At 35.6% G+C, this 25,427-nt stretch overlaps 4 protein-coding genes across 4 annotated transcripts; all 4 read left to right on the top strand.

Annotated features, from left to right (window-relative positions):
* The first annotated feature begins 4,085 nt into the window (after positions 1 to 4,085).
* Positions 4,086 to 4,879, top strand: LOC109019610 (basic form of pathogenesis-related protein 1-like). The gene has a single exon (XM_019001942.2). It carries the CDS (start codon positions 4,140 to 4,142, stop codon positions 4,599 to 4,601), a length of 462 nt encoding a protein of 153 aa, XP_018857487.1. The 5' UTR covers positions 4,086 to 4,139; the 3' UTR covers positions 4,602 to 4,879.
* Positions 4,880 to 5,458: 579 nt separating this feature from the next.
* On the top strand, positions 5,459 to 5,979 carry LOC109019609 (pathogenesis-related protein 1-like). Its single transcript, XM_019001941.2, has one exon. The coding sequence runs from the start codon at positions 5,494 to 5,496 to the stop codon at positions 5,977 to 5,979; it is 486 nt and encodes a 161-aa protein (XP_018857486.2). The 5' UTR covers positions 5,459 to 5,493.
* A 10,053-nt stretch (positions 5,980 to 16,032) lies between these two features.
* LOC108992382 (pathogenesis-related protein 1-like) lies at positions 16,033 to 17,829 on the top strand. The gene is made up of 2 exons (XM_035684184.1): positions 16,033 to 16,959; positions 17,270 to 17,829. Exon 1 carries the CDS (start codon positions 16,206 to 16,208, stop codon positions 16,689 to 16,691), a length of 486 nt encoding a protein of 161 aa, XP_035540077.1. The 5' UTR covers positions 16,033 to 16,205; the 3' UTR covers positions 16,692 to 16,959; positions 17,270 to 17,829.
* A 6,354-nt stretch (positions 17,830 to 24,183) lies between these two features.
* LOC108992380 (pathogenesis-related protein 1-like) lies at positions 24,184 to 24,961 on the top strand. The gene has a single exon (XM_018966937.2). It carries the CDS (start codon positions 24,246 to 24,248, stop codon positions 24,747 to 24,749), a length of 504 nt encoding a protein of 167 aa, XP_018822482.1. The 5' UTR covers positions 24,184 to 24,245; the 3' UTR covers positions 24,750 to 24,961.
* The last annotated feature ends 466 nt before the right edge of the window (positions 24,962 to 25,427 follow it).

The raw sequence follows: 25,427 nt of genomic DNA, 5'->3' as shown, positions 1-25,427 counted from the left end.
GAGTCTTCATCTATCATCGGGCCGGATCTACACATCTAGGGATGTCATCTTTAATGAAACCCAATTTCCTTTTGAATTTCTGCCCAACGACTCAATCCGTAACCAACCTACGGTTTTACCTCACTTAAATTGCACTCCTTCCACACATCTAGGGCCCATTCCTCTACATCGTACCACTCAAACCCAACCACGCTTAAACACTCCCTCTTCTCCTGAGCGAAACACTCCTTCGCAGCCCATTCAATTTAGCACTCGGCCCAGTACTCCACCGAATATTCAAAGCCAAACTTCACCTCATACACTTACCTTGGCTTCATTTCCCGATTCAGAATCTTCCCCAAATTCAGACCTCCCTCAATCCCTAGATTCAACTTCCCCTCGTTCAGCTGCACCTGTACATTCATCGCCAACTCCTCCAAAGGTAAACACCCTGAAACCTCTTCTTCGCACAGATGGTATGCTGCCATGGCCTACACGAAAACCTTTACTCTCACTCACAATTTCAGCACCTACACAAGTTCCTGATGAACTCATCTCTTACACTGAGGCATCTAGGTCAAACCGAATTTCATACGCTTTTTCATAATCACACGTGGGACTTAGTTCCCCCATCAAATTCATTCAATGTTTTGGGACCTAAATGGATCCTCAAAACAAAATGGAACGCTAATGGTACATTGGAAAGGCGTAAAGCACACCTAGTAGCTAAAGGATTTCATCAACAAGTTAGGATTGACTACAATGAGACTTTCTCTTCTGTAGTCAAACCGACCACAATTCGACTCAACTATCCTTAATTAGCAGTTTCTTACGATTGGCCATTGCAGCAGTTAGACATATAAAATGCATTTTTACACGGTGACTGGAGGAAGCAATCTATATGCAACAACCCCAAAGTTTTCTTCATCCTGATTTTCCTCTTCATGTGTGTAAATTGAAAAATGCCATTTATGGCCTAAAACAGGTCCCTCAGGCCTAGTTTTCTTAATTGAGCACCAAGTTATTTTCCCTTGGTTTTCAAGAGTAGAAATCTGATACTTCTCTCTTTATTTACCGTAATGTATCTCATATTATTTTTGTTTTGATATATGTGGATGACATTATTGTAACTGGTTCCAGTTTTCAATTAATTAATGAGTTTATTTCTTACCTTGGCATGTCGTTTCTTGTTAAAGACTTAGGACACCTTCATTATTTCTTAGGAATTGAAATTTCTAGAAATAATCAAGGCTTGTACTTATGTCAATCCAAATATGTGTCAGATCTTCTCAAAAGAACAAATATGCATAATGCCAAATCAGTTTCATCTCCAATGTCCTCATCACTAAAACTTTCGACCTTTGAAGGAAACTCCTTTGAGGACCCTCATCTTAAACGTAGTGTTGTTAGTAGCTTACAATATATGTCTTTCACTGGTCCTAACATTTCATTTGTCATCAACAAAGTTTATCAATATATGCATAGTCCAAAAATTTCACATTGGCAAGCTGTCAAACGTATTCTTAGATATCTTAGACAAACACCCAACTTACAGCCGTGGAAGGAAATAAGTACAAGACTTGAGCAAAAGCTAGCCCGTGCGCAATTACAATTATCATCATATCCTCCATCAAAGGAATTAAACCTTATCAGAGGCTCTACCCAAACCTTTCACAGGTTCCTCCCTATAAGATGCCAAAACATCTCCCAAAAACAAGCTTTTCAATCACAATGAATATTCTCAACTAAGTTTTTTGAGAGCCACATAAGTGAACTATCATTGCCAGCCTCCTTAAAGAATCATCGACATTGAGAAATATTATATGCAGTCGTGGAGTGCGCAAGCGTCGTGCAGTCGTTTTAAAAAAGAGTGGGCTCCACTATTAAAAAATTAATTTTTTTTCATGTGGTTTCTGTATATATTCATTTTTTTCAAAGTGATTGCGCGGTAAATGCGCACTCAAGCCTACAACCATGATTTCTCAAAAGGAAAAAGGAGAAAGGGGAAGGGAAAATGGAGAATGATGGGAAGCAACCCCAAATGAGAGAAGTTCAAACGGGTGTGTTTTAATTTAATTGAAACACACCGTTTCACTCAATCTTACCTCCCTGCATGACACCAAGAGATTTCAACCCCCCCTTACATGAAACATGATGTGGTGATTATACGCCGATTGCACAAACGGTTTCATGAAGAATTTTTCTATATAATTAGATATTTGAAACGGTTCAACTGAGAATATAATGGAGAGAAACAACAATCCATGCCACTTACTATCCAAATTATTTAGAGTAATGTTAGACAGTGCGCATGTTTCGCGAACATTTTTTTTAAAAAAAAAAATTGGTTTATTATTAAAAAAATATTTTTTTTTTCATATGAGTTATAGATTTAACCACTTTTTTAAAGGGAGTGTGCAGAACTTACACATTCTAGAACTGTAACTATCATTTCTCAATTAATTATGCAAGTTATCCAAATTGATGTAGGGAATCTGGATCTAGATTCTACATTGATTATGTTCAACCACTTTAAGAAGGTGAATCTAAGCAATTATGGTAATAAAAACTTAATCTTCTTTGGATCAGAGTAATATCAATTTTGTCTTTTAAAAAAATATTTCATTTCAAGTTTTGAAAGTAATTCTAATCTCGATTTTGACCAAAATTTTGGAAGGATTTTTGTTTACTTTCGTATTTTATTTTCATGCAATAATTTAGATATTCGATTTTTAAGAAAATTCTCACAATTTCAAATTTTGAAGCTATTTAAGCCGATCAACTTGCAATAGGCTTCATGAAACAATTTCTAATTTTTTAATTAATCATTATTTTTCAAAGTTTTCTTTTTGTGTAGTATTTTTTCTCAATCTCAATTCATAGTTTATGTTGATTAATTAACTAGCCTGTCTGGAGTAGATTATGTGCTGCATATAGGAAAATATATATCTTTGTCTAATCAAGACTTGTAAGCCACGTTAAATTAGTAAGGTGGGTTAATTAGTTATTTAATTTATTATTTTTGTAACCAGACCATGCACAGATCGAAATTTCTTTCAAATTATATTATATGCTATTGTGTGAAATTAGTATTTATTTTAAAAACATAAATTAATCATGGAAAGGACTTTGAAGGTTAGTTGAAAACAAAAACAAAATGCTACAAGAAATACGAAGTACAAGTTAGTCGTATTAAATATTAACGTAGAATAATGCTAGATACCGTCCTGGAATTATTGCAAGCCTGTCCACTTTGAAAAAATAGTAGAGTTTATTATTAAAAAAATAATTTATCATATGGGTATATACTAGATTTATTTACTTTTTTAAAAACAAATGCATGAGATTTGCATACCTACGACAACAAATATCATTTCTCTCGTAACAAATCTTCAACGTTTTATGACTTTGATAATTACCATATATGCATGGTGAATCAATTTTTACATACGTGGACAGTGGATATCCTATATATAAACAATGAAATTATATTAGTAGTCCTAGAGTATGCAAACTCACTTTAAAGAAAATGGGTACGTAAATCTACAACCTATATAAAAAAAATATTTTTTTTAAAGTGGACTCTAGTACGTTTTTTTAAAAATGAGTGAGTAATACTTGTACATTTTAAAATTGTATATAGCATTATTAGGATCTTGATTCCTAATTAAATGTATCCAATTTCTATCATGATCTCATTGATAAAATAATTATTAAAATATATCATTTAATAATAATAACAATATATAGTACGAAAAGTCTACATACCCGACTGTTTCTTTCTTTAGAAATTAGGAGTTATTTGAAGATGACAAAACATTGTCCTCCCTTAATTCATTCCCAATAAAAGTGGTGAAAGACGTTTAAAGCGTGAGGGGGAAAATGTATCACAGCCCATGTATATAATTAGATCATATATATATAGGCTAGGACTAACAACGTCCGTTCTACCTAATTACTTATAATTAAGTTGAGATTATAACGGAGAGAAATTGGGAGATACGACAACTGATATTCACTAGCTATCGCCATATATAGTATGTACACCTAACATGCAGATCAAAGCGGCTTATAAAAACCGAGATCATATGCCCCATTTTTCCCACCAACAGCCACCACAAATCTAGCCATTAATTAACTTCACAAGCTAGCCTTCTAAAATGGTGCTTAGCAAGTTTTTTCTAGCAATATGCTCCATTGGGTTCACCCTAATACAAGCCTCCCTGGCTCAAAATTCCAACCAAGACTTTCTCGACGCCCACAATGCTGCTCGTGCCGAAGTCGGTGTTGCTCCTCTAACATGGAACCACACGCTGCAAGTCTATGCCGAGAATTTTGCTAACAAGAGGAGGGATTGCAATTTTGAGGATTCCAATGGACCCTATGGGGAGAACATGGCACAAGGATGGGGTACCTTCTCCGCACTAGAGGCTGTGAAGATGTGGGTGGATGAGAAACAATACTACGATCGCAAGTCCAACTCGTGTAAGGGTGGTGAGTGCCTGCACTACACCCAAGTTGTCGACCGCGACACCAAGCGTATTGGGTGTGCCAGGGTCAGCTGTTATAAGGATGGGGGGATCTTTATGATTTGCAACTACGATGGTGAACGCCCATTTTAAAATATTGGTCTTGAAGACTATGAGGGGTGTAATTTGTTTAGTAAAATTATAATGTGGTCGGGTGTGGTTATTGTTCTTCCTTTGTACCTTTTGATGGCCGGACAAAAGTAGGTATAAAATAATGATTAATATTTATGTTATTAGTTAATCTCTATTAATGGTATAAAGAAAGAAAAATCCCAGGATCAGTACCTATTGATAATAAATTCTAAAATATTTAATCTTTCCTCGATACTTATCGCAGGAGATAGAGGATTGATGTTGGATTTTTGTGATTATTGAATGTTCATTTCTAATTAAAGGTATAAAACATTACCGATTAAGCAATGATTATAAATAACTTAGAATCACAAAAAATTAAAAAAAAAATTGCAACTTTGGAATTGGAAAGGAAGCACTTGCGAGTGAAAAACAAGACAAGTTCGCGATGGCAACTTGTTCTTTCTAAAATAAAACAGTGCCTAGCCTACCATGAACTTTATCATCCAAAATGATGGATATAAAGGGTGCACTGACTTTATAGAATTTGTCTTGTATACGTTATTTATGTAAAACAAGGTACCTTTATAATTTTATACAAGGAAAGTCAAATTTGATCAAGCTAGTGCCACTAAACAATCTTATCTTTAATCTACCCGAAGGCGATGGCTATTAGATTTATGTCCAAGGGCCATGCATGTTTCTAGAGGCTACATTTTTTTAATGCTCTTCAACAATCATGCATGCCTTTATAGACTTGTTCAGATCATAATCTTCCACTCTCTCTCTCTCTCTCTCTCTCTCTCTCGCTCTCTATATGTATATATACCCTGCATCCATGTCCAGTTTCTTTATCAATCAATTTTCTAAGATTTTGTTTTGCATTGTGCATGTAATAAAAGAAACCAATAGGATGATGTTCATGAGGCTTTCTCTAGCAATTGTTTGTGTCGTAAGCTTGGCCATATTCCACGTCTCCCTTGCCCAGAACTCCCCACAAGACTACCTCAATGTGCACAAAGTCGCTCGTGCAAGCGTTGGTGTCGGGCCAATGAGATGGGATGCGAAGGTAGCTTCTTATGTGAGGAACTACATTAACAAACTCAAAGGCAGCTGCAAGCTTGTGCATTCGGGAGGGCCTTATGGTGAGAACCTTGCATGGGGCAGCGCTGAGTACCTTTCGGGCACAGCTGCTGTGAACATGTGGGTGGTAGAGAAGCCAAAGTATGACTACAACCCCAATTCCTGTGTTGGTGGGGAGTGCCGCCACTACACTCAGGTGGTTTGGAGGAACTCCGTGCGCTTAGGGTGTGCTAAAGTGCGATGCAACAACGGGGGCACCATTATCAGTTGCAACTATGACCCCCAGGCAACTATGTCAATCAGCGTCCCTATCTAAGAGTTCTTCAACAACCTCTGGGCATTTTTTACGTTTAGATCATTCCTAGCTACTGCATGTTAAAATTCTAAAACACACTCTGATGATCAACTAATTAATTGCAAGCAAGGCCGTTAGGTTTATCTCGATCTGCTAGCTGAACGGCCCGATATGTTTACGATTTTGAAATGTGGTAATTTCTGTCATGTAGCTAGCACCTGGTTACTCATGCATCCGCTAGCTAGCAAACTAGCTTTGTGATCTTGTCCGGTGTTGTTTTATATGTGTTTATGCCGTCAATTAATAGTTATATATGACCCCTTAATTTTATAAAAGTCTTGTTGTACCAAAACGACCCAAAATCACACCCAAACACGAGATAGAGACAATATGTAAGTGGTTCGGCAACTTGCCTACGTCCACTGGAGCGGAAACAATAAATTTCAAAGTATTTGTACAAAATATACAAACCTCAACCAAACTATCTCTATCTCTACAAATGGCCCATGTTCTATGTATTTCCCTCACAAACTGACACTATTTCGTTTACAAGATAATCTCCTTTTATAGGAGAAGCTTCAGGAGACAAACAGACAATTAAAGGGGTTGTAAGAGACAAGTTTGATATTTTGGAGACAAGATTGATATTTGGAGCAGCTATCTAAGACTTTTGAGGAGCTACGGTTTACACTTGGGTTGATATTTTAACAATCACCCCTTCTACCCATGTGTGCCATATTAAGCTGTTGCAAATTATTGCTTTTTCCAAATGATTTCACCCCCTTATTGAAATACTCGTTATATCTGTCATGAGAGATTTCCGCTATCAAATGTGCCCTAAGGCACCAACGCACTCAAAGGTGCTCAGTAGTGTGAGATATTGATCAATTCCAAACAGTGTTGGAATTTGATCCCTGTGACGACTTTCGTTAACATATCTGCTAGATTGTCTTCAGTGCTAATCTTTTGAAGTAGAATGTCCCCTTCATCTAATATCTCACGTATGAAGTAAAAACGGACATCTATGTGCTTTGTTCGAAAATGATATACTTAATTCTTGGCTAGATGAATTGCACTCTGACTGTCACAGTAAACGATAACCTCTTGCTATTTAAAGCCCAAATATGTTACTAGTCTCTGTAACCAAATGGCTTCTTTCACGGCTTCTGTCACAGCCATGTATTCGGCCTCTGCTGAGGATAATGCAATTGTAGACTGCAAATTAGATCACCAACTAACTGGTCCTCCTGCCATAGTGAACACATATCCAATTGTCAATCGTCGTTTGTCAAGATCACCAGCATAGTCTGAGTCAACATATCCAGTTACTAGACTATCTTCACTCTTCTCGAACTTCAAACCAAGATCTACGGTACATTCTAACAGTCCCTAGAATGTACCATAGAATCCATTTAGCCGCATGCCAACATGTTTTTTTAGGATTATGCATATATCGGCTGACTAAGCTGACGGCCTGGGAGATATCAGGTCGTGTACACATCATGGCATACATTAAGCTTCCCACAATACTTGCATACGGGACATTTTTCATATAGTCTCGCTCTTCATCACTTTTAGGAGACTGCAATGCACTGAGCTTGAAATATGGGGACATTGGAGTACTTACTGGCTTCGTCTTCGAGTTCATGTTGAAACATTGTAGTACTCTCTTCAGATACTACTTCTGAGTAAGGTGCACTGTGCTTTTCACCCTATCTCTGTTGATCTCCATCGCCAATAGTCTTCGTGCTTCTCCTAGATCTTTCATTTCAAACTCTTGACTCAGTTGAGTTTTCAATCAATCTATCTCCACCTTGCTTTTACATGCAATCAACATGTCATCAACATATAAAAGCAAATATATGAAAGATACATCTGCAAGTTGTTCAAAATACACACAGTGATCATATTGGAGACGAGTGTATTTCAAATCAATCATGAAGCGGTCGAAACATTTGTACCACTGCCGAGGTGACTGCTTCAAACCATAGAGAGATTTCTTCAAATTGCAAACCAATTTTTCTTTACCAGCTTCTTTAAAACCTTCTGGTCGAGACATATAAATCTCCTCCTCTAGATCATCATGTACGAAAGTTGTATTCACATCAAGTTGGGCTAACTCAAGGTCATATTGTGCAACCAAAGCTAGCAATATCCGAATGGATGAATGTTTCACAACAGGAGAGAATATCTCACTATAGTCAATTCCCTCTGTCTGAGCGTAGCCCTTGGCTACCAATCTAGTTTTGAATCGCACCCCACTTTTAGCAGCTTGATCATCTTTTTTTATTGAAAACTAGGGCTGTACACAAACCGGCCGGACCGACCGCCGCCGACTCAGACCGACCGCCGGAGCTCGGAACCGGCCGAAACCGGCAGGGAACCGGTCGGCCGTCGGTGATAAATCATCAAAACCAGCGTCGGCCGGTTCAGTCGCGGTTTGAACCAACCAAAAACCGAAAAACCGGCCGACGCCGTATATATATATATATTTTTTTTGAATATATTCATTTGATAAACGACGCCGTTTCACTTAAATAAGTGAAACGACGTCGTTTTTATTTTTTAAAGTTAGAAAAAAAATTAAAGGGAACGGCGCCGTTTGGCTTATGCCAAACGGCGCCGTTCCAACTAGGGCATATTGTCCCCAAGCTGGCCCTCCCCGAGTCCCCAGGTCCATTTCAGCATTTCTCTGTTCTCATCTCTAATCCTCTCCGCCTCGGCCCCTCCCTCAGTCGAGTCAGTCCCTCTCTCAGACTCAGACTCTCATTGAGTCATTCCGAATCCGAGTCCCGACGATTTCAGCAATCGGATTCGGCGCCGTTTCAGTGAATCAGTCCGTGAGTCCGTGACGCCGCATCGCCGTCCACGCCTCCAGCCACTCACGGCTCAACGACGCACGACGCCCAGCGGTCCACCGTCCATTGTTGTTTTTAGGTATGATTTTGTTTTTTATTTATTTATTTAATAGTATTTTGTGAGATTTTATTTAGAACCCGAGAGACTCAGTATATATCATTTCTGATTTGGTATTTCAATCTAGGGTTAGGGATTGTGTTTGCTTTGTTTGAGATGATTGAAATAGTGAATATCATTTTGAGGAAGAATTGTGGTGATTTTTTTCGGCAGTGTGCAATTTATTCATGGATTGATGTAATTTTGTTGAAAAAAAATAATTTGTGATGTTTATTGAAAGTAAAATTTATGATGTGTTTATGTTATAAATAATTTGTGATGTTTATTGAAAGTAAAATAATTTGTGAGATTTATGAGCGATCTAAAATGTAGATTAGAATCTTAGATTTGTGATGTTTGCCACGTTGCAAACTAGCTGCTGTGTAATTATCAATTGTGGTGATTTTTTGTTCTTTCTTGTTTTTACATGTTAGATGGATTCTTCATCAAGTCCAATTGATCTTGATTCGAACTCTCAAATACCAAAACCCCCGACTTCAAGTGGCCCTAATAGTAGTAATTGTCCACTTCCTAAGAAACGGAAGGGGAAGGATCCATCAATTGTTTGGGATCATTTTACAAAAGTTGAGGGTTGTTCCGTAGATGATCCTAAGGCCAAGTGCAATTATTGTGGCAAGATATACGCTTGCCACTCGAAGAGGAACGGAACTTCAACTATGCAAAACCATCTACCTTCATGTCCCAAAAATCCTCATAAGCGTGGGCCTTTAGATAAATACCAAACAACATTGGCGGGTGAGGTATCCTCGGAGGGGTTTGGAGAGAGTGATAATTCTTTAAGAAATCTTGTAACTCATAAATATAGTGAGGAGGCTGTGAGGATGGCGCTTGCGGAGATGGTAATTCTCGATGAATTACCATTTAGAATTGTTGAAGGGCAATGATTTAAGAAGATGGTTTGGTTGCTTGAACCTAGATTTAAAGTGCCATGTCGAGTGACGGTTGCAAGAGATTGTATGAAACTATTTGCATCTGAAAAAGCCAAACTTAAAAAGTTATTCAAAGATGGGGGAATGAGGATTTCATTAACTACCGATACGTGGACATCGGTACAAAATCTTAATTATATGTGTCTAACTGCCCATTTCATTGATAGTGATTGGAAATTACAGAAGAAAATTATAAATTTTTGTTTAATCCCTAATCATCGAGGGGATACCATTGGAAAATATGTTGAATCGTGCCTCCTTCATTGGGGCATTGATAAGATATTTACTGTTACTGTTGATAATGCTAGCTCAAATGATACTGCAATTGCATATTTGAGACATTTTTTGACGGAGAATATGTTGCAAGGGAAGTATATGCACATGAGATGTTGTGCTCATATTCTGAATCTTGTCGTGAATGAGGGTCTTAAGGAGTGTGATGATGCCATTACAATGGTTAGAAATGCGGTTAGATATGTGTGCTCCTCCCCTGCAAGATTAGACAAGTTTAAGAGATGTGCAGAAAAGGAAAAAATTGATTGTAAAAAAATGTTGTGCCTTGATGTACAAACCCGATGGAATTCAACTTACATGATGTTGGAGGCTGCTGAGAAATTTGAAAAGGCTTTTAGGCGAATGGAGAGTGAGGACTACAATTTTCTTTCTTACTTTAAGGATGGAAACATTGGGCCTCCTAGAGCTGACGAGTGGGAGACAGTGCGGGTTTTTGTGAAATTTTTGAAGATGTTTTATGATGCTACTTGTCGATTTTCTGGTTCTTTACATGTCACGGCAAACACAAGTTTTTTGGAGATTTGTAGGCTCCAACAAGAGTTGGTTAGACTGTGTGAGAGTCAGAATACTTGTTTGATGAGCATGGCCATAAGCATGAGAATGAAATTTGATAAGTATTGGGGTTCATTGGATAGATTGAATTTGTTGTTGTTGATTGCAGTTCTCCTTGATCCACGTAGTAAGTTGGGGCTTCTTACTTTTCACTTGAAAAAAATTTATGATCACAATTGGGCTGAAGATTTATTGTCGAGGGTGAGACAATTATTATCAGACATGTATGAGGAGTATAATGCTACGTTCGGTTCTTTCTCGAGTAGCAGAGAACATGTTTCCCCTCCGTCATCTGCACCTCCAGATGATGTTGAAGACAATCTTGAGTCACAACTTTTTTATGAGTGGTTGCAAGCATCGACTGCCTCTGGATCTACATCTACCAAAACTGAGATTGATCGGTATTTATCAAATGCTTGTGAGGCATTCAGTCAATCTTTTGATTTGTTGAATTGGTGGAAAGTGAATGAGCCTAACTATCCTATACTTGCGAGAATTGCACGAGACGTGTTAGCCATGCCTGTTTCCAGGGTTGCATCAGAGTCCGCATTTAGTACGGGAGGTCGGGTACTTGATCCTTTTCGGAGTTCCTTGGCTCCAAGAACTGTTGAGGCACTTATTTGTACTCAGAATTGGTTGCGACATCCGTCAACGCCAATTGATATTCGAGACTCTATGGATAATGTTGAGAGCTTTGTAGTAGAATCTGGTAATGTGTTTTTAACTTTTTCTCATTCAATTCCATATTCATTTATTTTTATTATTTAATTTAATTTGTTTTCATTATCCTAATTTATTAATATTGATAATTTGATTATTTGGTGTTTTCTTATAGAGTTAGGAGCATCATACATCACAACTATTGATGATTGAAGAGTCGAAGACTGCAGACTGAAGAATGAAGATTTTTTGGGTTTTATTTAAAAACAATTGTTATTTGTTGCTTAAGACAATTTAATTTTGTTTGTAATGTGTATTAAACATCTAGTGGAGTTTTTTTATTTATCTAGTAATTAATAATTTAGTAGTATATAACTAATAATTTAGTAATTAATAATAAGACTATAAAATATAAGTAGTATATATGTAGTAGTTATTAGTTAATAGTTATTAGTTACTAATAATATATGCATGGCATGAATAAAAACAAATTGTTTAAATTAATTAATTTTAAAAATTCTGCAAAAAAAAGTCTTTGTAGTAGATGATTTTGAATAACAAAATGAGCTTAAAAAGAGGTTGAATTGGGTCTTAAAATGGCCCAAACAGTGCCCAAACCGGCCCAAACACAGTGGCCCAAACCGGCCCAAACACAGTGGCCCAAACCGGCCCAAATCCGAACCGACCGTGAACCGGCCGGTAACCGAACCGATTGGTTTCCATGCACTATTTCGGTCGGGTTCGGCCGGTTTTGATACCCCTCTCAAACCGACCGGTCGGTCTCGGTTTGGGCCCAAAACCGAACCGACTGGTCGGTTTTTCAGCCCTATTGAAAACCCACTTACAACCAATTGACTTCTTCCCCTTTGGAAGCGGCACAAGGTCCCATGTCTGGTTCTTATGAAGAGACTGCATCTCCTCGCTCATTACACTTTTCCATTCAGTCTGTTCACTAGACTGTATGGCTTTTTTGTAAGTGGTTAGGATCTGATCTCCTTCAGCTGGCAGTGCATACGTCACAAAGTCTTCATAACGTGCTGATAAACGTGTCTCTCTTCTCGGCCTGTTTGTTGCAATTAATTCAGGTTGGCTTAAAGATATAGTGATTGGACTATCAACTTCAAGGTGCCCATGCTTTCCATTAGTGACTCCTGATTCTTTTGGCGTAATAAACTTCACATTATGCGACTCACAAGGTACTTTACTATTATGGCTGCCTTCATGGGAGTCTTTATGCTCATGTGACTTGAGCATCTCAGACTCGTTGAATGTAACATTTCTTCTTACTATTACCTTCTTTGATTATATGCACCAGAGTCTATACCCTTTTACACCAGTACTAAAGTCTAAGAATTTTGTTTTCTTAGCTCTAGAATCAAGCTTACTTTCTTTAGCATGATTGTAAGCTAGACATCCAAAAATGCGTAAAGAATCATAATCAGTAGCATGTGTACCTTTCCATATTTCAATGGGTGTCTTTTCACCATTGGCAGCTGTGGATAATCGGTTGATGAGGTGGCAGGCATACGTCACAGCTTCAACCCAAAATTGTTTTTTGAATCCAGCATCCAATAACATACACCGTACTTTCTCTAGCAAAGTATGATTCATCCGTTCTGCCACACCGTTTTGTTGCGGTGTTCTTCGTACAGTGAAGTGTCTAACAATTCCCTCTTTCCGGCATACTTCCATGAAGGGGTCTAGACTGTACTCACCTCCATTATCTGATCTGAGCCGCTTGATCTTCCTACCGGTTTGAGTCTCGATCATTTTCTTCCAATCAAGGAAGATCTTTAACACTTCATCTTTATGTTTCATCGTGTACACCTATACACGACCAGAATAATCATCAACAAATGTTACAAACCAATATTTACCTCCCAAATATGCATTCTTGGTAGGTCCCCAAACATCAGAGTGTACATAGTCAAGTATCCCCTGTGTACTATGGACTGCGGTTCTGAACTTGATTCACGTCTGCTTCCGTAATACACAATCTTCACAGAAAGACAATTTACTAGTTTTGGCACCTTTGAGTAAGCATTGCTTTACAAGTGTTTGCAAAGCCTTTTCTCCAGCGTGTCCCAAACGTATATGCCAAAGCCTGGTGGTGTCAGCATCAGTCTCATCTAGCTTCTCACAGACTGTGGAAGCTCTTCCACTAACAGTACTTCCTTGCAAGAAGTACAGATTTCCTCGCCTTAAGCCCTTTATAGTCACCTAAATTCTCATTACCACCTTGAGAATTCCATCTTCTATGGTGATTCTGAATCCCTTTGAATCCAGAGTTTCAAGTGAGATAAGATTCTTCCGCAAGTCTGGAACGTACCGAACTTCTGTCAATATCCTGATGGTTCCATCAACGAGCTTCAGCCGAATGCTTCTTATTCCCTGAGTCTTACAGGCATTATTGTTGCCGATAAGTACTGCTTCATCACTCAACCAAACTATCTATATATCTACAAATGGCCCGTGTTCTATGTATTTCCCCACAGACTGATACTATTTCGTTTACAAGATGATCTTCTTTTATAGGAGAAGTTTCAGGAGATAAACAGACAATTAAAGGAGCTGTAGGAGACAAGCTTGATATTTGGAGCAACTATCTAAGACTTTTGAGGAGCTACTGTTCACACTTGGGTTGATATTTTAACAAGTATGCCCTCCTTTATTTATAGTAAGGAATATCCAAATCGTACGTGGGTCGATCGATGCCATTTAGTCCGTCCACCTTATCTGATCTGATCAAGATGCTTCCACTGTTTTAATTTCTTTAATTTATGATTGTCGCCCCTAAAGCCACAGCCTGATCATCGGTCTCTTGTTAATTAGACAAGACCTCTAAAATGAAAAATTAATATTCCATATATAAGAATATATATCAAATCAGCTTGCGAACATTTCGCGATTCAATTATTTATTCAAACGACGTCAAGAAAGATGTTCGCTATCCTAAAGAAGATGCTTGCTTGCCCTAAAGGAAAAAAAAAAAAAAAAATGCTTGCTTATGGCTTAGGACGTGGAAAATAACCACTAGCTAGGGCTTTGAAGAGAGAAGAAGACAATTTGAAAAGAGTAATGATAGATTTTAGATATGACTAATCAATATAATGTATAAGTAGTTTCCTACGTTAAATATCTATACAGAAAACCACTTAAGGCTACGTTTGAATGTTGAGATAATTTCAAATGATATGTGAATGGTAATATTTTGTAGGTCCCAGCATTGGAATCATGTGTTGATTGTAAATAAATTGATATATGTGTTTAAATGTATGAAGTAAGTTGAGATGAGTTTAACTTTTTTTATGGAAAGTAGGGGTGTAACCGATCCGGTTTTGGATAAAATTTAGGACCGAACCGGTATGTACTAGTTTTGTATTTTTCAAAACCGGTTACGCACCGGTTATCCTCCTAAACCGATATTTTCGATTTTACCGGTTTCCGATCCGGTCCGTTCCGATTTTTCGATTTTTTTAAAATACAAGTTTCACAATTTGTCATTAAAAATTTGTTTATAAAAAAAAAAAATTTGATTTAAAAAAAACTGTTTTATACTTTTATTAATATATTAGACTATATAATAGTATAAATATTAGACTATTGGTATAGTTATAAGTTATATATTAGTATTAGTTATAAACTTTTAGTGATTTAGTATTAACATTTTATGTAATAATTCATAAATTATAATAAGAAATTATTTCATAACTGAATATATATATTATATATATAATTTCACATAAAAATTTATAATTATACATTATTTATAAAACTTATATATATTAATATTTAATATATATAAAATATTTTGTATAAAACTTATATGTAAAATATTATTTTTTATTTTTTTTAATCAACCGGTCCGGTCCGGGCCAAAAAATTCCGGTACCGGAATCGGCCGGTTTTTACATTTTAAAAACCGGTTCCGTACCGGACCAGTTCAAAACCGGTAAAACCGGTCCGGTTCGGTCCGGTCCGGATCGATTTTCCGGTTTTTCGGTTTGCGTTTATACTCCTAATGAAAAGTTAAAAAAATAGTGGGTCTCATCAATAATTGGTTTGAAATGGGTTAAGACCGTGAATTTGTATTCCAAACATAGCTTTAAAATGTATCAAACCAATGATCAACAATATGTTCATAAATGATCAAATAAGTTAAAAATGAAGATCGACAACAGTTTTCACTAATAAAATAAATTTGTTCTAAGTTGAAGAGAGAAACAGATCAACCTCAAATAGCCCCAATTTTGTTTTTTGTATTTTCTTTTTTCTTTTCGACAAATTTGGAGATATTATTGCATGATGGAAAAAAAATACACACTCAAGAAACAATATCATAGTACTTCATGACTTGCTTTAGAAATATTTATTTATCGTAAGGCAGACAATCTATAAATAGCTAGCTAGGAGCAGGCAAGGAAGGTTATCATGTAAAGGTAATTGCAATAAATAAATATATATATATATATATATATATATATATATATATATATATACACACACCTAGCTTTTTTAGAGGTTAATTAATTAATTGGGTCAGCCGACGGAATAAAGACTTATGCATGCAAGTCCCTACCACGATCGAGTCTGATTGGAATGAAGTCGTGACTCGTAACCTACACGACACGGCGAACGATGAGAATCTAGAACGTGCAAGAAAAATATCAATCATTCATTGCTGCACTCGCTGCGGAACATTAGCCCTTTTGCAGCAAATAAGTATGGAAGTACGCAAACTAACCCTGTTTTGAATTACTTTTTAAGTCAACCAAAGGCAACCGCAAGTCAATTTCTCCCTTCTTTCCAAGGTGGCCGGGGGGCAATATTACTGCAATGGGTAACATTTCATTAGCAATTGTCTGTGTCCTGGATTATACCATCATCCATCTCTCCTGTCCCCAGATTGATTCATCATCACAGGACTACGTCAACGCCCACAACGCAGCTCGATCACAGGTTGGAGTCGGACCTATTACTTGGGATGCTACCGTAGCGGCATACGCACAGAATTATGCTAATCAACTTAAGGGTGATTGCAGACTAGAGCACTCGGGTGGCCCTTACGGTGAGAATATTGCATGGAGTAGGGGTGACCTCTCGGGAACGGCTGCCGTTAACCTTTGGGTAGCAGAGAAGGCCGACTACAACTACAGCTCTAACTCATGTGCTGCCGGCCGCCAGTGCGGCCACTATACTCAGGTGGTTTGGAGAGATTCTTTGCGCTTGGGCTGTGGTAAAGTCAGATGCAACGACGGTGGTACCTTCATCACTTGCAATTATGATCCCCACGGCAACTATGTCGGGCAGCGGCCGTACTAATTAATAGCTGTTGCTTATGGAAAAAAATGATCATTTTTCCTATTATATTTTGTAGCAATTGAATTTTTCCTTTTTCATTTCGTTGACAATGAATATGATAGTACCATGATTGATCTGATCTCCATCCTCCCAACAAGCGTTGTTATTTTACAATATTAATGAAATCAATCGTTGTATTTGAATCAAGTTGATTCATTTCATATGTTCGCCGCGGCAACCATGTCGGGCAGTGGCCTTACAATACTTCTCATGATGAATTACAGATCAGGTACGACTCCCACCCTGGACTAACCCTCTTGTTTTACAATTATTTTCATCTAATCTCACCAAATTTAATTATTATTATTTTTTTAAATTCTCACATAAAATAAAACAAACAATTCAATTTTTTTAAATTTTAAAATAAAAATAATATTAAAAAAATATATTCTAACAATATTTTATTCAACTTTCAACTTAATTTTATCTCTACTCATCTTATTTGCAAAAACAAACCATCGAGCCCGTGCGTTGATTTTTAGGCCACATATGGATATATATCTAATAAATTAATTAGTAATTGCTTGCATATTTTGAAGCTCGATCACAGGTTGGAGTCGGACCTTTTGCTTGGGATGCTACCGTTGCGGCATTTGCACAGAATTATGCTAACCAACGTAAGGGTGATTGCAGACTAGTGCACTCGGGTGGCCCTTACGGTGAGAATATTGCATGGAGCAGTGGTGACCTCTCGGGAACGGCTGCCGTTAACCTTTGGGTAGCAGAGAAGGCCGATACAACTACAGCTCTAACTCATGTGCTGCCGGCCGCCAGTGCGGCCACTATAGTCAGGTGGTTTGGCGCAATTCTGTGCGCCTGGCTGTGCTAAAGTCAGATGCAACAATGGCGGCACCTTCATCACTTGCAACTATGACCCCCCGGGCAATAATGACGGGCAGCGGCCTTACTAATTAATAATTACAGCTTTTCGTTGCTTGTAGTTCCTGATCAAAGCAAGCATGCATGCATCTACGAGTTTAATTTTAGAGGGTGACCTTAAACAAGTCATGTATTAATATTGGCATCAAACTCTGAATAAATAAAGTGAAACTCGTGAAGTAATATTATATATGAGGATCAGGTCATGCATTATTGCTTAGTTCCTAGCTAGATCAAATTTTTACTTTCTTGTTCTTATGGAAGAGAATGGCAAACATATATAATAAAGCCATTATATTTTTTAATTGATCATGACCTTTTACTTTATATGCATCGTGTTGATCATTGATTTATCACATTCCAAGTATATTTCCCAATATACATTTCATGTAGTTCGATTATTAATGGTAATTGTTGGCTGATAAGAATAGTTAGTGGCCCGCTCAATGATCAGGTGAATAACCGGATAATTAAAGCAGCTTGCTTCTTAGATAATGGCCATTGAGCCCCTTTTTAAGGAAATAACCACCAACTTTCAACTATCTAACCGATTGAATAAAAAGTCACTCCGTAGTATAGAAATGGGATTGCTGAAGGGAAGAATTAATTAATACTCTCACTGATCACTCTCTCTTGAATTAAACTAGAGATAAGAATCTACTGGCCGGCCTGGTCCTTCGCGACCTAGCAGAGTCCAGCAACGATTTTATTATTTTACAAAAGAAATTCAAACAACGGTAGGGAAAAAAACGATCATACATTCTCCTTTAACTGGAAAATGCACGAAATTCACAATCATGACGTCCTTTTCTCTATTTTATAACTCTATAGTGTACATGTTATTGACAATCACAATCCTGCCCTGCCACTTTGACCATATATATGGTTTGACGAATACAGCCTATGCAGATCGATAACACAATCTATGTAGGATTTTAACATAATTTGTGGCCCACAATTGTAGGCTCATTGTCTTGACTAATTGATTTGATCTACTTGTTAGAGAATACTGTAAGACATAGATTTGTATGTGGCCATGGTTTGTTCAAACAGATAAGAAGAAACTTTAGTCGATGGAGGGTTGTGATAATTTGATTCCTTAAATTATGTGAAAGGCCGACGGCTATATTAATCATGGCTATCACCATATATATCGATCCCGCTCTCTGATTTACTCAGTGAGCAGTGTAATACTGTGTGTATATATATATATATGCACACGTACTTACGTATATTAAATTAATATTTATCTTTTTAAGTCTTTTTTTTTTTAAATTCAAATTTTAAATTTTAAATTTCATAATTTTTAGTAGATCAATAATTGATCATATGTCAATAAGCATTATTTTATAAGTATAAATAATATTTTCCTTTTCAAGCAAAATTATAAGGTTGCGCTGAAAATTCATGACTATATACGTACGTTTTCTTAATTTGTATTGTAGGTTCAGTACAAGTCCCAGGCACCAAAAAGTAAGGGCAAAGAATATTATGAAACTCTGCCAGCCGGCCAACATTTTTCAGCAAATAAAAGAATGAGAAAATAAATAGAAATTAAGATCGACCAAGTAAATAAAAAGACAAAGTAAAGGTCGACGCACAATGCTATGCAAGTTCCCTAGCTAGCTGCCAATGACCATTGGAGTTCCGTGACAGTGCAAAAATGGAGAGAATGATGGTGAGACACACTTTGGATTTTTCTTTAATTTGCAGCAAAATGAGCTAGGCAGTCTATTTTTTAGTCATCCAAAGGCACGTAGAAGCTGCAAGTATTGGTTCTTTCGATCGTTCTTCTTGATTTCCGATCGAGGTGGTAGGGGGAGACAAAGTCTTGGCATGTGGCTAAAATGCGTTCTATCCATATTATATATAACGCATTACACTAACAGTAATAGTACGTAGTTGTTTATTTTTTTAGATTAATTTGCAGGCAGCACTCTTGTTTTCAAGCATGCCATCTGATAGTTCGAAATCTATTAAAAAAATCTATTATTTTTTAATCTAAAATATTAAAAAAATTAATTAATTTGAGTATATTTTCTTATTCTTGAAAATACGGAAAGAATGAGAGTAGATTTCCTTCGTATATACGACCTCACTATATCTTCTGCTTGGTTGGAGGTAACATGGCATGCATGCATTGATATCTACCATCAAATATGAATAATTTGTAGAGCTGAAACTTCCATATAAAACTTTAACACATGATCGTGATTAATCTTTCACGTACAGATAATCAACCTGAAAGAAATGTTTAAAGATACAGCAGTTGGAACAAACTCTTCCTATTAAAGTAAAGAAAGATGAAAATCCATAAGATGCTTGCTTATATTAGAATTTATGCTACTATGCATTAGGCTATTTACGAATCAATCTTATGTATTATTTCAATCTTATTGATTGTAAACTAACAACTAACTCAATTGCTCAAGATTTTGTGTCACATGTAAGAGCATTCACAATGGCTTTTATAAAATACATTTTTTTTATAAAATATATAGAAAGTTACTCAAAAGTCCATTCCAATGGATTTTGTAGTTCATCTTTATTGTACACTTTGCTACAGTAATCCCGCTAGATGTAGAGGATATTGTTCACAACTTTAAAACATTTTAAATTAAGTTCTCTCTCCTCTAAGTTTCTTTTCCCACTACTTGAAAGTTATCATATTTTCATTTCAACCCTTCTCTCTCATTTGATGGCATAATACTTAATATTTCATGGCATCACTGTAAAAAATATAAAAAATAAAAGCTTGCACCTTCGAGTTAGCTACATTCTATGACTAGCGTTCATTTCTTATTCGGATGAAAGGGTGGGTATACAGTAGAAGGCTTATTTTGTGTATTATCTTTCATGTTTTCATAACATACTTTGAGAATATTCTCATAAATATAATCTTTGTTTTAATCAATTTATATTTTGATTTAGGTTCTAAATTTTGATTAGTTTAAAATAGAACATAATTATATGATAGTGTATATGGAGAGATATTGTAAATATCAAAAGATATGAGGATATCATTGATAGTTAGAGAAAATATTTGAAATGAATAAAAAATATTAAAAACTATAATATTTAAATGACCTAAAGAAAAAATAGATAAACTGATGTATAATATATTGTAAAAGCCAGTATGTAAAATAGAAAAAGTAAGTTTTTGTGATGTATTTTAAAGGATAAGATGAAGAGACCATTGTGAATGCTCTAAGGAGTCACACTTTATTTACTGTTTGGACACATTATTTTCAAAAAATTTATTTTTTCTTCCAACTAAGCAAATGTGGTAAACGTGCTTTTCACGTTAAACTAGTGCTAGTATGTATATATATATATATATATGTAAATATATATATAGGATTGCATGCTAGAGTACTAGGATAGGGTCGACCCTGGTAATTAGTCCTAAATACGTGCGTACGAACTCACATAAATAGAAGAGTAGTGCTAGTGGTACGCACCCACATATATATATATAAGGGTGGTACTAGTACTGTGCCGTCCAGCTTTGACTATTGGGTGTGTCCACTATTATAATTTTACTTTTTTGTTTTTTCTTTTTTTTTTGTCTTTACATTTTTTTAACATATTTAAATATTTTTAAAAGTTAAAAAAAATACCCTAATATATTAATAATCACTTACTTAAACATTAAGTAAAAGACGAAAATTTAAAAAAATTAAATGCATGAACGATTAAAGTAAAGAGATAAAATGAAGCGGCACAATAAGATTACTCTATATAGAATCTATTGCATTCGATCCAGAAAGCAGAATCCTCATTGATAATCGAAATGGCATTCGATTTTCACCTTATTAATTTGTCCAATATCTGATCTCTTGTCCCATGCAGGCCAATTAATTAATTCATCATGCACAAGACTGCATCAAATGCATGCTCACTCGATCACCATTAAAATGGATCCCATGCAGATTTCATTCTTTTTGTATTGTGCAGGTTTTTTCCCAGCTTTCCATGCATTCAATTGTTGCCTTTGGTCCTCAAAACCGAATACTGCTACAATTAACTCATTTCGTCGATCGAGGAGAATATATACATGATGTATTAATGATCTATATATTACACGTAGGGATTGCTAGATCAGTACTCGAATATGGACTACCCTGGTTGGTGGTGCAGCTAAGTCCTAATTGATACCCATGCACATCATGTATGTATATAATCCTCCTCATCGATATAACCGAAGTGTCATTCGACTTTCGATTGATTACCTTGACTTGCAAACACGTAGGGACGGTTTAATACAATTAAGGTTTAAAACAAAATTTGAGTCTTCATTCGTAATTATAATATAATAAAATATAAATTATTATATGAAATATTTTTAAAATTTTTAATAAAATGAGATTTTATTTAAAATCTTTAAATATAATTTTTATGAATTTATATTAACAACTTCATAAAATAAGGTTTTAATATAGATTTTGTGTCTCAATTTAACAAGATCTTAAAAAAATTATTTAAAATATAAATAATTCATTGTACGTATTACTTATCAAAAACAAATTCATTGTATTAAATATTAAATTTAATATTATGGAACCTTGCTCACATTGAAAACTATAAAAATTATTTAAGATTTTAGTTAATGAAATGGTTTTTTTTTCAAAAAATAAATAAAATAAATACCTCATTTTTAATTTTGGGAGCCTTACATAGAGTAGAAGTATTAGTCAATGACTTAAATGACCTTACCATTGAGTCGGGCCTGTGAACACAAATATATATATATATTATATAACATATAACATGCGCTCACAAGTTTTAATTAATTTTTCTACCCACAAATTAAGTTAATTCATGATCACGGCATCATGCATGCATCGAGATAGCCGTGATCGTCGGGTCATGACCAGTAGTAGTACTGTTCAATGCGATATATGTTACATCTATCACCATAATTACTTATAAGGACCACCCGTGTTCATTCACGCGCGCGCGAGTTCGATCGCAATCAACTTAGCTTACGTACGTTAAGTCATTAGCATACTTCTCATCATGAATTACAGATCGGGTACGACTCCCACCCTGGAGCCTCTTGTTTTACGATCATTCTCTTCTCATTTTATCAAATTTAATTATTATTATAATTTTTTAAAATTTTTAAATAAAATAAAATAAATAATTTAATTTTTTTTAATTTTAAAATAAAAATAATATTAAAAAATATATTTTAATAATATTTTATTTAATTTTTAACTTTTATCTAAACTTATCCCATTTGAAAAATAAACGAGCTCGTGCATTGATTTTTAGGCCGGACTATATCTAATTAATTAATTAGTAATTGCTTGCATATTTTGAATAACAATAACATTAACATGATTAATACGGTACTTAATAATTTGCCGCTAGTGTTAAACCGAAGTAGGGAATATTGACTCGAATTATAAGTTTTCTTACAGGATAATTAAACGCATAGACTTCTGCCATGAAAGCTTAAGAGGTGCGGTAGGTTTAGCAAGTAGGATGAGACACAAAATTTTTATTTTATTTCATCTCATTATTATAATTTTTTCAAATTTTTACATAAAATATAATAAATAATTCACTTTTTTCAAATTTCAATTCAAATTTTTTAAATCTCAAAACAATAATAATATTAAAAAAATAATATTTTAAACTTTCATCTAAAATAAAAAATTTTCATCTCTAAATCTAAACCTACAAATCACAGACAGATTCAAGGGAGCAGAGGCAAAACCAAAATATGGTTATGAGTAATTCATGTTTTGTTTATAAGAAAACTTGAGAATTTATATATATTTAGGTTTTTTTTTTTAAAAATAAAAATATATATATAACCCCAATAAAAAAATTAAAAAAAAAAAGAATTTTTCTTAGAAACTTAAATTGTGTACCTAAAAATTTTTATTATATAATTATGAAAATACTTGAAGCTAGCATATAATATTTGTCTATTTTCATTAGAGTTCTTTCAACCTTTTTCTTTTATTATCTTATAGAATATCTTTTCTACATAAGTACATGAAGAAACTTTTCTTGAGTTAATTTCTTTTAACACTTTTCTTGTAATGAAAGCTAGTTAAACATGTTAGTTTTCTACTAGCTAGAGATCAGAAAACACTTACCGGCTTGTCTTTGATTTTTATAAACGCGTATCATATATAATGATACCAAAATTGATATTAATATACGATAACTGATAGCATTTTTTTTTCTCTCAGATTATGTGTATAATTGTATTTTTCGAATCATAGATGGTACGTCAATACGCATTATATATATATATATATATATATGAAAGATATATAAAAATTAATATCATCATTAATTATTATATATGGTACTGCATGCAAGTGGTGTTTTACATTTGGTCTCTTTAGTTCCACCAAGGTTTTACGCTTCCCACGTTTGAACATTCTACTAAAGATCATTAATTAACTCTTCCAAACCCATGACATAATTTCCACAAAGTACTACTGGTGGCTAGGAATTGATAAAATTACGGAGTTTCGCGTCCCTACCCTAACTCATTTGCATATTGCCCCAAGCATTTATAATTTCCCTATATATAGTACCACTCATGCATGCTGGCTCCACCATCCTGCTCGCTAACTAGCTTTTTCTTTGCATTACATACGAGAAACCAATATGCAGGGACTCATGATCATGAGAAACATTTCCCCAGCAATAATATTTGTTTTTGTCCTGACCTTTGCCTTCGTCCATGAATCCAGCGCCCAAAATTCACCACAAGACTACGTCAACGCTCACAACGCAGCTCGATCACAGGTTCGAGTCGGACCTATTACTTGGGATGCTACCGTTGCGGCATTTGCACAGAATTATGCTAATCAACGTAAGGGTGATTGCAGACTAGTGCACTCGGGTGGTCGTTACGGGGAGAATATTGCATGGAGCAGTGGTGACCTCTCGGGAACGGCTGCCGTTAACCTTTGGGTAGCAGAGAAGGCCGACTACAACTACAACTCTAACTCATGTGCTGCCGGCCGCCAGTGCGGCCACTATACTCAGGTGGTTTGGCGCAATTCTGTGCGCCTTGGCTGTGCTAAAGTCAGATGCAACAATGGCGGCACCTTCATCACTTGCAACTATGACCCCCCGGGCAACTATGTCGGGCAGCGGCCTTACTAATTAATAATTAGAGCTTTTCGTTGCTTGTAGTTCCTGATCAAGGCAAGCATGCATCTACGAGTTTAATTTTAGAGGGTGACCTTAAATAAGTCATGTAATATTGGCATCAAACTCTGAATAAATAAAGTGAAACTCGTGAAGTAATATTATATATAATGAGGATCAGGTCATGCATCGACTTCGTTTGCATGGGCTGCCTGTTTTTTCCCGCACTTTTGGCTTCTTTTTTTCTTTTTGAGGGCGCAAGTTTGGCTTCTTCCCAACTATACATGCTGCATATTGCGACAACTTAATTAATTTATACGCCACAAATTGCTTAGTTCCTAGCTAGATCATATTTTTACTTTCTTGTTCTTATGGAAGAGAATGACAAACATATATAATAAAGCCATTATATTTTTTTAATTGATCACCTATATATATATCGTGTTGATCATTGATTTATCACATTCCAAGTATATTTCCCAATATGCATTTCATGAAGTTCGATTATTAATGGTAATTGTTGGGGATAAGAATAGTTAGTGGCCCGCTCAATGATCAGGTGAGTAACCGGATAATTAAAGCAGCTTGCTTCTTAGATAATGGCCATTGAGCCCCTTTTCAAGGGAATAACCACCAACTCTCAACTATCTAACCAATTCAATAAAAAGTCACTCCGTAATATGGAAAGGGGAT

The sequence above is a fragment of the Juglans regia genome, chromosome 13 (genome assembly GCF_001411555.2).
Source record: "Juglans regia cultivar Chandler chromosome 13, Walnut 2.0, whole genome shotgun sequence".
Taxonomy (NCBI): domain Eukaryota; kingdom Viridiplantae; phylum Streptophyta; class Magnoliopsida; order Fagales; family Juglandaceae; genus Juglans; species Juglans regia.
This window is presented reverse-complemented; position numbering and strand designations above follow the sequence as displayed.

Bases quoted from the DNA above. Each gene is read 5' to 3' on its own strand.
- LOC109019610 (XM_019001942.2), top strand. From the start codon at position 4,140: ATGGTGCTTAGCAAGTTTTTTCTAGCAATATGCTCCATTGGGTTCACC.
- LOC109019609 (XM_019001941.2), top strand. From the start codon at position 5,494: ATGATGTTCATGAGGCTTTCTCTAGCAATTGTTTGTGTCGTAAGCTTG.
- LOC108992382 (XM_035684184.1), top strand. From the start codon at position 16,206: ATGGGTAACATTTCATTAGCAATTGTCTGTGTCCTGGATTATACCATC.
- LOC108992380 (XM_018966937.2), top strand. From the start codon at position 24,246: ATGCAGGGACTCATGATCATGAGAAACATTTCCCCAGCAATAATATTT.